Below are 15,174 nucleotides of genomic sequence, written 5' to 3' on the forward strand. Positions count from 1 at the left end.
GAACCACTAGGAAAGGGACAGAAAATATCACAATGCTGCTATATAAATCCACGGTATGCCCACACATTGAATACTATGTGCAGTTCTGGTCGCTACATCTCAAAAAAGATATATTAGAATTGGAAAAAGTACAGAGAAGGACAACACAAATGATTAGGGATATGGAACAGCTTTCATATGAGGAGAGAGAAAAAAGAGTGGGATTGTTCAGTTTAGAAAAGAGATGACTAAGGGGGGATATCATAGAGGTCTATAAAATCATGAATGGTGTAGAGAATAAAGAAGTGTTATTTACCCCTTCACATAACACAAGAACCAGGGGTCACCCAATGAAATTAATAGGCAGCAAGTTTAAAACAAACATAAGAAAGTACTTCTTCACACAATGCAGAGTGGGACTTATTCCCAGGGGATATTGTGAAGGCCAAAAGTATAACTGGATTTAAAAAAAATTAGATAAGTTCATGGAGGATAGGTCCATCAATGGCTATTAGCCAAGATGATAAGGAGCGCAACCCCTTGCTCTGGATATCTCTAAACCGCTGACTGCCAGAAGCTGGGACTGGACGACAGGGGATTTATCATTCAATAATTGCCCTGTTCTGCTCATTCCATCTGAAGCATCTGGCACCAGCCACTGTTGAAAGACAGGATACTGGGCTAGATGGTCCATTAGTCTAACCCAGTATGGCCATCCTTATGTTCTTATCCTGTAAATGGTTCCAGCAACCAGGCATGGCTGGGACCAACTTGGGCATTATAATAAGTACCATCTGCAAGTATATCAGGTAGTATACAATAAATATACAGGGAGATCGCCACCAGTCTCCCAGCAAAAGTTCTGAGGCAGCGTTTCTCACAAAGAGATAAGGATAGCCACAGATGGGAAGAGGAGAGGAGAGGAAAATGGGAATTGGAATTAGAAAAACAAAAGAAGGATGGAGCTATGGAGCCAGGGAACCTTCTACCTCCTTATGTTCTCACTCTACCGTAATCTCTTAGTAAAGAAAAGAAAGGAAGATTGGATGGCTGTTTCTTCCTTGCGTTAATCTCTTCCACAAACGACCATTTAAATGCTAGTTAGGTCTTATTTTGCACAGTAACTATTCATTACAGCTGGGTAAAAATGTATTTTTTCTTTATTAAACTATTTGAAAATTAAATGTTTTATATGAAATTTGGTGAGAGAAGAAATAGTGATGCCACCCAGAGCCCTCATCTGATCAATAATCTCCCCAAGGTCTAGGCCTGGAAACAGTTTCTTTGGGTAGTCTTGCTTCACCTATATGGTGATTTGCCTGATTTGCCCACATTTTGGTCCCTAATATCCTAGCGGGCTAATGGAATGTCTCATGGCATTCTTGCCCCACTGGTGGTTGGTAGAGGGCAGAATTGTAATGCCACTCACAGTAAGAACGTAAGATTAGCCATAATGGGTCAGACCAATGGTCCATCTAGCCCAGTATCCTGTCTTCTGACAGTGGCCGGTACCAGATGCTTCAGAGGGAATGAACAGAACAAGCAATTTATCAAGTGGTCCAGTCCCAGCATCTGGCAGTCAGAGGTTTAGGGATATCCAGAGCATGGGGCTGCATCCCTGACCATCTTTACTAATAGCCATGGATGGACCTATTCTCCATGAACTTATCTAATTTATTTTTTAACCCCGTCATATTTTTAGTCTTCACAACATCCCCTGGCAACGAGCTCCACAGGTTGACTGTGCATAAAGAAAAACTTCCTTATGTTTGTTTTAAACCTGATGCCTATTAATTTAATTGGGTAACCCCTGGTTCTTGTGTTATGTGAAGAGGTGAATAACACTTCCTTATTCACCTTCTCCATATCATTCATGATTTTATAGACCTCTGTCATATCCCCTCTTAGTCGTCTCTTTTCCAAGCTGAAAAGTCCCAGTCTGATTAATCTCTCCTCATATGGAAGCTGTTCATTTTTGTTGCCCTTCTCTGTACTTTTTCCAATTCTAACATATCTTTTTTGGGGGATGTGGCAACCAGAACTGTATGCAGTATTCAATGTGTGGACATACCATGGATTTATATAGTGGCTATATGATATTTTCTGTCTTATTTTCTCTCCCTTTCCTAACGGTTCATAGGCAGACAAATACATTTTCAATCAAAAAAGTGAATTTTCATTGTTATAAATACTTCACATGAAATACAGCAAATATTACATCTACAGAAAAGCCAAGAATTGACCGCCTTCATCTAGGGAAAGGAAACTCTCATAATACCTTACTGCTTAGTTAAGGGAGAGCCTAAAATATATTATTTCCTAAGTTAGCATTTATTAGGGTTATACAAAAAATTCTGATACAGATAGGAATTTGGTGAATTATGTCTGAAATTCTGCTATTTAGCTTAGGGGAAATAATTTTTCAAATACCTATGTGAAGTCGAATACTTAAGAGGAAGCATTGTACCCACCGTATACCACGACTGGATTAGTCACTTCTATTCCATCTTTGGTGATTATGTCTGACAGTGGTTCATCATTGATTCAGGAGGAGAAGAAATTATAAGAATGATCTGCTCCTTCTTCATCCCTCCCCCATGGCAGGTGCTACTTCTTTCCTCTTCCTTACAGTGAGTTGAAGTCAAACCTTCCCACCACCAATCCCCATCCCGAGTTTTAAAGACCCTGCTGGGGATGTGGTATGTAGTAGATAGGTATGTCATGAAGTTGCTGATTTGCAATTTAAATAGTTCTTTATAAAAAGTTTGCTAAAAGTTTTCTCAATTTAATGATTTTACACATTTTGCTCTGTTTTATTTGACACTATTAAGACATCATTTAGAAGACTACTGTAATTTTTGTACAGTTTATGATCAAAATACCATGTGTTTCTGAAAGTATTGCTTCTAATTTTAGCAGAGGAGTAATATTGGAAAATATAATGGTTTTCAGCCATGAAAATACCCTTTATGAAAGAAACTTGACTTACAACTCATTGCTTATCATATTGGTTCAGAAACTCCTGATACATTACAGTACCATGACAGCCCCTATTATTTTTCTGGCCTGAGAAAACAATATTGAATAAAATAAGAACTGGGTTCTTGCAGGTTAAACCTTAATTCATTTCAATCATCTTCTATTCTTAAATTTGGTTCAAGTATGGAATATAAACTTAACTTTTTTTTTTTAATTAATATGTCTTGTCTAATCTATCAGCTATTTTCTGTTTGATCATCCCTGAAACTTTGAGGAAGCCTGATTGTTATGGCAGTTGTGAATACCCTCCTGACTTTAAATGGTCTTACCTGTACACGTGTAGTCTGAGGTTACTCCTCTAAGCACAGCATCAAACACTGATATTTCCACCCTCTGCTTTCTGTGGTGACAGCTCAAGAGTACAGAAGGCTGGGATACAACAAGGTGCAGAAAAGGTTCTAACCGGAGGTCACCAGTTCCTCTGCGACCAGGCTGTCGAACAATAGTTATACCAAGGGCTTGTCGAGCAGATGACCTTGTGGAAGCATGAAGACTTTCTAGTGACAGCAGACCTGTTTTTCTCCCACTGGGCAAAGAATTGTTACTGTTCAAGAGATCATCTGCTGTTACTGATGAAATACGTGCCTGACTGAGCTTTCTGGTGTCTTGGCTACCACGTGAATCTGTTTCTGGAAGGTTTAATGAACTTTTGCTTATCTTCTCACCATCTTTCTGATCTTGCAATGATTTAGATTTAGCTAAAGGAGTACACGAGTAAGACATCAAGGAGATCCGGCTTGCTGTAATAAAAATGTCAAAGGGAATGAAGTTCAGGTTCTTCACAATGGAAGACTGTCGGGAAGGACGTGCAATGCGATGTTGGCTGGTGCCACTATGTTGTTCTATTTGAACTATTCTGATTTTAACGCTGTCACTGCCAATGCCACTGTCTTGGGCACCACTATAACGTGAAGAAGTTTCAACTGTTCCTCCATCAGATAGATCCATTTTTTTCTGTTCTTGTTTGGAAACCTGTGAAGGAAAATATTATATTATCTTATTATATCCATATCCGAAGTATTTCCATTTCAGTGGCAGCAAACAATTACTATTTAAACATGATTTCAAAAAATGGAATTATAAAAAACCTGCCAAGTTAACTTTTAACAGAGTAATCACTCATGAAAGCACAGCAGGTGTCCGTTCCGAAGAAATGATGACTCACATCTGATGAAGTGCCAAAGGAATATGTGAAGGGAAAAAAATTGAATAATGATTTCTAGGCTCAAACTACATTTTTTCAACTAATTCTTTATAGTCTAAAGAATCTAAAAGAAATACATGAGTTAAAACAAAATTTGAAACAATATTATATTTGACAATTAGAAAAAGGTTGACAATCAGAATTTCTTCCACGTTCTGTGTGTTAAAACTTAAAAAAAAAAATTCCCATTAGCATTAAAAATGCTTTAGCATGTTTACACAAAATAAAAAAGTACTAATTAATTTCAAATTCATAAAAAAGACTAAATGGAAATTGTAAGATATAAATATTGTGTTGTAGGACTTGAAAGAATGTTTTCTTAGTCTCGCAAGTACCAGCTGCATTATATAAAACAATATGGCTTACTGCTCAGGTAAATGTCAGCTACTTATAAAGCCTGCCACTATGGTGGTATAAGTGGTATATTTACTCACTACAGTTTTATGCATTTGGCTATGACTTCACAGGATCTCATCAAATAGAAATGTTTAGATAGACATCACTGCTTAGAGCAACACTTAAAAAAGACAGATTTTAGCTGTTGTCACAGCGAATACTACTAATCAAGAGTTAGATTGTGCCTTTAAGGCAGAGCCCTCAGCAGGGGGCACTGTAGATGTGCACCACCCAAGCAGAAGTCCCAAAGAGCCACTGCTCCTGAGGCAAAGTTTAAATCCTCTGAGAAGGGTGGGGAGAACAACCATAGCTGCAAATATACTCTTTTATAAGGTGTAGAGTGTACTCCCTAACAACAACAATAATAATGATGATGCAGAGCCAGCTCCATTGACTGGTTGGAAGTGAAGTAGTGACATGAGCTCACCCTATCCTGCTCCTTTGAGGAGCACAGAGTCACTGCCTACACTAGTCACAAGCTCCTCTGGGTACAGAGAGTGGAATGTCTCTGGCCCCTGCCCTCGAACCTGTTGCAAGGTGATGTCTCCTTGTTACACCTTCTCCTTATACTTTGTGTACCCATGAAGGGACAAACACAACCTGACCCCAAATATACAATATCTTCCATTAGAAAAAATATAATTGCGAATTACATGTACTTACAATATTATCCACAATACAACATAATGAGAGTGAAGGGCATTGAAGTACTGGATTTTTTTCTCCTTAATCTTTCTACTGTATAACATACTAAGAAATTGGTTTCTTTTGTTTTGGTTTGGATTTTTAAGAATAGCTGAGGGGTTTTATTGGAATTCCTTTATATCATGCTTTTTTTTAAAATCAAAGGGAACAAAAGCAAAGATTTCCTTAAAAATGTAAATATACTAGAGAAAAGTATTACCATGGAAATCCTAAACAGAACCATTAACTAGCTGAGATTTTCTTTGAAAAAGTTTTTGTCAGCTCTGGTTACAAACTTTTCAGCTTCACTCATATACATATTTTTCAAATCACCAATAAAAATCCTTGTGGTTGATTTCTATGACAGACTCATATCACTGGCTCATAAATATGATATCACTTTTAAGGTAGCCTTTACAAAAATAACTTACTAGAAGCAGCCTTAATGAATCATTGGACTATGAGCAAGGAATTCCTCAGCCAGTGACTCAATCTGATACTGTGCCAAGTCAATTAACCTTTCTACCTCAGTCTCCTCATCTGTAAACTGGCAATAATATTTACCTATCCTAGATCCTGTGATGATGGGTGCTTTAGAAATGCCAGGTGAAGTTCCATTATGTGGGTGTGCTTGTCTCTCTCACCAACAGAAATTGGTCCAATAAAAGATATTACCTCTCCTATCTTGTCTCTCTAATACCCTGGGACCAACATGGCTACAACATCTCTGCATGGACAGAAGAGGCAGTTGTGGAGAAACCCTGCAATAGCACTTCATGGTTGGCACTCTCCACAGCACAGTGGAGGGGCATTTGGGCCACCAACAACTGTATTGATGCCATGGTCAAAACAGGAGCATAGCCTCTCCAAACAGGTCCATAGCCACCTGTTTAGCCCTGTGAAGAGAGGCATCAGGTAACAGTGGATGGAGGCTGCAGACTTCTCTTGTGCAGCCACTGTGGTTTGCTATTCTTCTGCTACTTGCAGCAGAATCATGACAGTTCCCCCATGTTTATGGTGAGCTGGATTTGGCCATAAGAAATGAAAATGCAATTTCAGTTAGTGAAGGATAATCTATTTTACAAATGAAAAAACTTTTTACAAGTACTTCCAGTTTGCAAATTAATAAATTTTCTTAGGTTTTTATAGGTTTCGTTTGATTGATTACTTTTCTTCTTCTTCTTCTTCTTTTCATTTAAAAAAAAGTAAATTTAATATTTGTTAAATGTACTGACCTGGACAAAACACCTGCAGGAGGATAAGAGGGTAGCTCTTCCTCTACGCCCAGTTGGTCTTTGGCCTTTTTGCTAAGGGTATGTCTACACTACGAAATTAGGTCGAATTTATAGAAGCTGGTTTTATAGAAATCGGTTGTATACAGTCGATTGTGTGTGTCCCCACATAAAATGCTCTAAGTGCTCTAGTCGGCGGACCGCGTCCACAGTACCGAGGCTAGCGTCGACTTCCGGAGCATTGCACTATGGGTAGCTATCCCACAGTTCCCGCAGTCTCCGCCGCCCATTGGAATTCTGGGTTGAGATCCCAATGCCTGAATGATGCAAAACAGTGTCGCGGGGGGTTCTGGGTACATGTCGTCAGGCCCCTCCCCCTCCGTCAGAGCAACGGCAGACAATAGATTCGCGCCTTTTTACCTGGGTTACCTGTGCAGACATCATACCATGGCAAGCATGGAGCCCGCTCAGCTCAGCTCACCGTCACCATATGTCATGTGGGTGCCGGCAGACGTGGTACTGCATTGCTACACAGCAGCAGCAGCTAACTGCGTTTTGGCGGTAGACGGTGCAGCATGACTGGTAGCCTTCATCGGCGATCTGGGTGCTGGCAGCTGTAGGGCTGCATTGCACCAGCCCCTTGCCTTTTGCCTTTTGGCAGTAGATGGTGTATTACGACTGGTAACCGTCGTCATCGTACAGCAATGGCTGGAACTCCGTATGTCCCCCAGTCCCACATCCCCCCAGTCATATTCTGCTGCCTTCACACTGACGATGATGGCTATCAGTCGTAGTACGCCATTTTCTGCCAAGCGCCCAGTATTTTCTGCTAAGCACCCAGAAGAGGCCGAGGGCGATCTGGGTGCTGGCAGACGTGGGGCTGGCAGACGTGGAGCTGCACTGCACACAGCAGCAGCCCCTTGCCTTTTGGTAGAAGATGGTATATTACGACTGGTATCCATCATCGTCATATTGCAGTGGCTGTCAATCATGGGCACCTGGGCAGACATGCTCAGTCCTAGCGAACTGTCTTGATGATGATGCCTATCAATCGTAGTATGCCATTTTCTGCCAAGCGCACAGTATTTTCTGCTAAGCACCCAGAAGAGGCCGAGGGCGATCTGGCTGCTGGCAGACGTGGGGCTGCATTGCACACAGCAGCAGCCCCTTGCCTTTTGGTAGAAGATGGTATATTAAGACTGGTATCCGTCGTCATCGTACTGCAGTGGCTGTCAATCATGGGCACCTGGGCAGACATGCTCAGTCCTATAGAACTGTCTTGATGATGATGGCTATCAGTCGTAGTATGCTATTTTCTGCCAAGCGCCCAGTATTTTCTGCCAAGCACCCAGAAGATGCCGAGGGCTATCAGTCATGCTGCACCGTCGTTTGCCATCTTAAGATGTAAAAAATAGATTTGTTCTGTATTCATTTGCTTCCCCCTCCCTCCGTGAAATCAACGGCCTGCTAAACCAAGGGTTTTGAGTTCAATCTTTGGGGGGGGCATTCTGTGTGACAGTTGTTTGTGTTTCTCCCTGATGCACAGCTACCTTTGTTGATTTAAATTCCCTGTACCTGTACGCCATGTCGTCACTCGACCCTCCCTCCCTCCCTCCCCCAGTCCGTCAGATACTAGTTTCGCGCCTTTTTTCAGACCAGACGCCATAGCTTGCACTGGGATCATGGAGCCCGCTCAGATCACCGCGGCAATTATGAGCACTATGAACACCACGCGCATTGTCCTGGAATATATGCAGAGCCAGGACATGCCAAAGCAAAACCAGGACCAGCCGAGGAGGCGATTGCAGCGCGGCGACGAGAGTGATGAGGAAATTGACATGGACATAGACCTCTCACAAAGTACGGGCCCCAGCAATGTGGAAATCATGGTGTTACTGGGGCAGGTTCATGCCGTGGAACGCCGATTCTGGGCCCGGGAAACAAGCACAGACTGGTGGGACCGCATCGTGCTGCAGGTGTGGGACGATTCCCAGTGGCTGCGAAACTTTCGCATGCGTAAGGGCACTTTCATGGAACTTTGTGACTTGCTTTCCCCTGCCCTGAAGCGCCAGAATACCAGGATGAGAGCAGCCCTCACAGTTGAGAAGCGAGTGGCGATAGCCCTGTGGAAGCTTGCAACGCCAGACAGCTACCGGTCAGTCGGGAATCAATTTGGAGTGGGCAAATCTACTGTGGGGGCTGCTGTGATCCAAGTTGCCAGGGCAATGAAAGACCTGGTGATATCAAGGGTAGTGACTCTGGGAAACGCGCAGGCCATAGTGGATGGCTTTGCTGCAATGGGATTCCCAAACTGTGGTGGGGCCATATTTACAAAGGTACACTCACCAGAGGTCCCCTGTGTGCCCTCAGGGTCTGGGAGCACGCCTTGGGTGAGTTCGGGGGTTACTGGTTCCAGGTCCAGGGTGATAAACATATCCTGGCTGTTGGGGAAACCGGTTTCTCTGCTTCCTTGCTGCTGTGAGCTATCTACATTATCTCCATCCTCATCTTCCTCATACCCCGAACCCGCTTCCCTGTGTGTTTCTCCAGTGAGGGAGTCATAGCACACGGTTGGGGTATTGGTGGCTGCACCCCCTAGAATGGCATGCAGCTCCGCGTAGAAGCGGCATGTTTGCGGCTCTGCCCCGGACCTTCCGTTTGCTTCTCTGGCTTTGTGGTAGGCTTGCCGTAGCTCCTTAATTTTCACGCGGCACTGCTGTGCGTCCCTGTTATGGCCTCTGTCCTTCATGGCCTTGGAGACCTTTTCTAATATTTTGCCATTTCGTTTACTGCTACGGAGTTCAGCTAGCACTGATTCATCTCCCCATATGGCGAGCAGATCCCGTACCTCCCGTTCGGTCCATGATGGAGCTCTTTTGCGATCCTGGGACTCCATCACGGTTACCTGTGCTGATGAGCTCTGCGTGGTCAACCTGTGCTCTCCACACTGAGCAAACAGGAAATGAAATTCAAACGTTCGCGGGGCTTTTCCTGTCTACCTGGTCAGTGCATCTGAGTTGAGAGTGCTGTCCAGAGCGGTCACAATGAAGCACTGTAGGATAGCTCCCGGAGGCCAATAACGTCGAATTCCGTCCACACTACCCCAATTCTGACCCGCTAAGGCCGATTTTATCGCTAATCCCCTCGTCGGAGGTGGAGTAAAGAAACCGGTTTAAAGGGCCCTTTAAGTCGAAAGAAAGGGCTTCGTCGTGTGAACGTGTCCAGGCTTAATTCGATTTAACGCTGCTAAAGTCGACCTAAACTCGTAGTGTAGACCAGGCCTAAGACTACCAATACGGGTGCTAATTAGTCCCAACTGTGGAGTTTCTTGTGATGTGAATATCTGACTAATAGAAACATTACTGAGTCTACCAAATCAATTCACATATGTCACCGAACAGCAGTCAGATGGTAACTTCTTCTGATCCATACCAAGCAGTGAGGAACATGAACTAATGACCCAAAGGTGAAAGGTATTGTATCACATTACCTATCGGTCACACCACCTAGCTACATACTGAAATTTTGATATTTACATTTTCTTATATTCCTGTTATAAAGACTGGAACAAACAAGTAATAATTTGCAACACAGTTCCTCAGTTTTATTATATGATTTTTGAGTACAAAACCAAAGTAGCAGGAGTATCACTGGAACTTTGCATATCAGTCTCTTATGGAACTCTTGGCCAGTTACTCAGTTAAGTTTTGCAGTTAATTTTAAAGTATGCCTGATAATAAAACTGGGCATCAATTAAATACTCCTTTAAAAGGGCGGCGGTGGGGGACTCCCAATGGAAAAACTCAAAAGAGATGTTTTGCTTTGTTATGGAATAAATGGGCCAATACTTTAAAGACGTCAAAAACAGCAAAATCAGCTTGCTGTTAGCAAATGTAATGGTAACATTTATCATTGGGCTGTATTATATCAGTTCTCTTACTCTTTACATAACCCATTTAAAATGAACAATAAAAGTTTTCTTTAATTAGCTACTGGTGTGCATTAACATGATCATGATTAAACCATAAAAACCAACTGTACATTACTCTGGTCCCCTATCCCATATGTTTTAAATTATTTACTTGAAAATGTACTTTGAGTCCCTTTTAAAAGTTCGACCTTCTGCTTTCAGAGAATTAAATGCATATTACTGTAGTGGAGAAGATAATGTTTCAGACCTCCAGGCATATATTAAACACACTGGCAGCACATTAGACAAAATGCTTTACTTATTAGATACTTCCTATTCTAAACAGTGTCATCAAAGGCTAAAAACAAAATCCATATAAAAGCTGCACAATGCTTCCACACAGAACCTGTGCCAAAATCCCTGTACTTTCCAACTAATGAGGAAAGGATGTGTACTCTTAACATATGAATGTAAGATTTTCCAAGCATTCACTTTAGGAAACAGGACTATTGATTCCACATGGCTTATGTTAAATGAAACTGTATTGGTACAATAACCTTTAAGATATCTGGCATGATAACTGTAATTAAACAGTATTCAAAGGAGTAAAACAAAAGGGAATTTGGTTCCACAATGGCTAATTAAAATAAAATGAAAAAACACAGCATGTCATCTATCAAGATAAATTGTTATTGTTTAAGAACTATTTAAATACTGTTAAAATATACTTTTAGATAAAATCTGAAAGGACTGGAAAAATATTTGTGGCTTAAAAATGGATAGTTTGGCGAAGAAAAAAGTTTAGGACTCTGAAATTTTATGCTGAGAAAATAGCTTTAAAGCTTTGAGCATAACCAGATGGTACTTAAATCAGAGGAATTCTACAGTCTCACTGTCAGAATGAGTTGCAATATGAAAAAGTTTTCAATAGCTAGAAAAACATGTCAAGTTGATAGTTTACTTCTTAGATGACTTCAATGCATTTTCCCATCCTTTCACAGTTATATAGCTTATCAATACTAGCCACCAAGGAAAAGGTGTTGAAAGCTACACTAGTAGCTAGGGAACTGTGGCTAATTCTTCCTTTTCATGTGTTGAGATAGGTAACTTTACTAGCTTAACCCCTTAAGTTCAATAAGGCATAGAGTGAGTGTGTGTGTATATATATATATAGTGTGTATATATATAGTGAAGAGGTATGATATTAGCATGTACTCATGAACACGCACTGTGAAGTGCATCATAAAATCCAATGTAAATAAACAGAATCGCCTTTTCAAATTACAGTATTGAGTAAGCAGTTTGTTTATGGTCTAGGACAGACTAAATCTGGTAACTTTTCTTATTTATTTATTTATTTGTGGCCAATTTTGATAAGTTTATATATGAGAGATTTTTGCTAAAAGACAGATCCTTCAGAACTCAACTTTTTAAAGGGGAGCAAATTAAACTATCCAGATAAACTTTGAAAATGGTAGTTTAGATCTATAATTAATATATTTTTCAAACAAAGGAAATAGTTTAAAACAAGTGACGACTTCATTGTTGTATTGACTGTGTTTTCATTTTCTTGGTTCTTCAATCATTTTGATCAGCAACATGTGTCTATATATAGAATGGTCGCACTTAAAAAGTTCCTACCTGTTTGAAAGATATGACTGGTTCTACTAGTAGTCCCTACTTTAACTACAGAGAATAACAGTCCAATGATAGAATAATTTTAAGCAAAATAATCTTTTGAAAGGCTCTAATGTACATCTGCATATTTTTTCCAGTTTCTAATATTAATTATGGTTACATAACGGCACTATTGAAGTAATATTTCCAGCTTACAACAGTCATTCCCTAACTCTGATCAAAATAGTTTCAGCCAATCATGAGATCATTCTTCACATCATATAAATTATGGAAAAAGTCACAAGTGTGAAACCACAGAATCAAAGTGCCAATCACATCTGGTACATCATTGTGACATCTGACCTAATTTTATTGCTCTTGCTAAAAAGTAGTAGTATTTTCATGGAAATAAACATCTTGTCTATCTTATAAAAGCAAATACAGAAAGAGAATTAGTTCCATTTTTTTTTATATTGTCCTTAAACTAGAATTACAGAGAAAAAATATTGTGGTTTCATTTCAACTTTTTTTTTTCATCTATCAAAGCATCTTAAGCCAAACAGATGCAAACCTATTTGACTACTATCATTGTAGTTTAAAGATCCTTTCTTTGTTAACTACAGTTTACCACATTGTTCTTATGAACATAACAATTAAAACTAATAACTTGTTTTGCTTTAAAAACTATTTATACAAATGAACACAGATTATAATTCTGACAATTATGAAAACTTTTTTTCCAATCTGACATATAAACTCCCATGAGTAACGTTAAGAAACACACATTTTTGAACTATCATTTTAAAATTATGTCACTGTTTTGTATTTGCAGTTTGCTGAATTTTAAACTAAGGCTTCAATTCTGCAATTGATCTTGGCAGGCAGCCTGTGCCTGCATGGATCCAATTGCAAGATGAGGATCTAGGTCATTTGACTACAGATGTAGAGTCAAAAATCCAATTTATCTCTCATATGAAGAAGCTGTTTTCACCAGAGCTTGCTACAAAGCAAAGGCTATTTTAAAAGTTAATTTCACTGAGCATAATATTATATATGATTTCATATAATAACTCCTAATCGGAATGCAACTGAAGTTTTCACAATATTAGAATAATTATGCAAAAGAACATAACTAATTATATACATCATTGCATAACTGATAGGATGGTAAGAAGTACTATAGTTTCAGCTTCCTCCTTAATTAAATAATTTCTCCAGCTCTTTGAAGTTCAAATAAGAGGCTACTGTCTGTTAAATATCAGTTCAAATATTTATATATGAAAGCTGTGCTAAATGTTCCAGCTGTAATGTGGTTATAGCCAAATATGGAAATTCCTACTAACCCAGGTAGAATGAATAGTTTTCTTCTTAATATAGACAGCATGTTTACTATACTATATGAAGAATCTATCGAGACTTGTACAAGCCTCTTTTTAGAGATGTATACTTTCAATTAAAGAAAAAGTAATTCCAGGATGAAACCTGGCATACAGGTCTTAGTCCAAGAGCAATGTATATTTAAAATTGTAAATAAAAAGTTTGGCCTTTTTTTGCATGTTTTTAACACTTTTTGTCTGAAATTAATTTCAGTTTTATTTTTGCTTCTTTGCTTTTTGTAAGAAAAGAATGGCTTAGGTTAAAACAATTACATATACTTGAACCTTAATCAAAATTGTTGTTTGTGTATGTGTGTTGTGAAAAGACCGAGGTTTAACTTTTGGTTTTTTAAAGGGCTGCTGTACATTCAACTTTACTACTTTTCAAAATGATGCAATCAAAGCTTTAACTCTTTTTTTCATCATGGTTTCTGACACTTTCAGAGAGATCCTCTTGGTTTTAACAACTCACAAAGTTTTGCAATTGCATCAGTCTTAGTTTCAAGCCTCTTTCATATATATTTCCATTAAGATGGAACTGGATGGAACTGAATAGTCCATTAGAGTTGAACTGATCTTACTGGAAACAACTGTGTCCCATCAAACTATCTGAAAGTGCTATTAAGGCTGGATTAACCATGAACCCAACAGCATATTTGATGATGTAACTGAACTGTGTAATTTAAAGTAATTTCTGTCCTGTAAGTGTTGCAATACTGAACTAACAGAGTTTTGCTATTTAAAAATCAGTGTTTTCTTGACCAACAGCATAACTACTGTATCAAAAAACTTCTCATTTGATCACAAACTTGGGAAAGGAAATTTTTTTTGATAAGGAAATACCAAATGTATCTCTTTAATGACATCCACAGATAAAAAACATGAAAAGTAACTATCTGATAATACTTCCAATTAATAAACATTGAATGCACCGTGAGAAAAATGAAAAGATGCAGAACTAACTAACTAAATAAATTCAGACGCCCATTACCAGGACTATGATTGAGAGCAGGACTCATCGAAACTACAGAAAGAAAAGTCAGAGATTGTTTTTCCTGAACAAAATGATTACCACCAATGAAGTTAGATTTTAGCATCAAATGTAATTAAATTATATAATGCATTAAATACAAGTAACTTTTAAGATGATTTTCACAAGACAAAAGTCTATTGACAGCCCCTTAACTGAAACTATGTGTACTGTTAGTGCAGTATCCCAAATATCACGTTACATATCAGTATCTCAAATGTATAAAAGTGCCTGTCCTAGGTTTTGGGCATCATACAATCAATTAAGAATATGACCAGAAATTTACTAGATCAAAGATGCCAATAAAGGCCTCCTGGCTGAAGCAAATAAACTCCGCCTGCCTCCTCCCACCCCCAAAACCCTGGAAAAATAAATTAGCCTTATAGAATGCCCTGAAGACCAGAAAATCTGCACTATGTCAGACTAAGGAATGGGGGAAAATAATTCTAAAGTTAAGGACTCCTCAACTAGAAATGCCATGCAATCAACCCTGTCTCATTGAAATCAGAGAGCTGTTAGTTTTAACACTTCAGCTTTCATATATTCTTAGTGTTTAAGAAAGAATCATTAGATCATCTAGTCTGACCTCCTGTATATCACAGGCCATTCAATCTTACCTAGTTACCCCTGTAGTGAGCCCAATAAATTGTGTTGATTAAGGGTAACTTATGTTTGGCTACAGCTTATCTTCCAGAAATGCATCCTGG

At 39.3% G+C, this 15,174-nt stretch overlaps 1 protein-coding gene across 2 annotated transcripts in view; it reads right to left on the reverse strand.

The window, feature by feature from the left end:
• The window catches only part of VPS13B (vacuolar protein sorting 13 homolog B), a 947,892-nt gene that overhangs the window by 219,099 nt on the left and 713,619 nt on the right, over nucleotides 1-15,174 (reverse strand). For both annotated transcript variants that reach the window (XM_065397834.1, XM_065397833.1), the window contains exon 33: nucleotides 3,288-3,990. In XM_065397834.1, coding sequence (XP_065253906.1) covers nucleotides 3,288-3,990 — 703 coding nt within the window. The remainder of the gene's footprint in view (nucleotides 1-3,287; nucleotides 3,991-15,174) is intronic.

This window comes from Emys orbicularis, chromosome 2 (assembly GCF_028017835.1).
Source record: "Emys orbicularis isolate rEmyOrb1 chromosome 2, rEmyOrb1.hap1, whole genome shotgun sequence".
Taxonomy (NCBI): Eukaryota; Metazoa; Chordata; order Testudines; family Emydidae; genus Emys; species Emys orbicularis.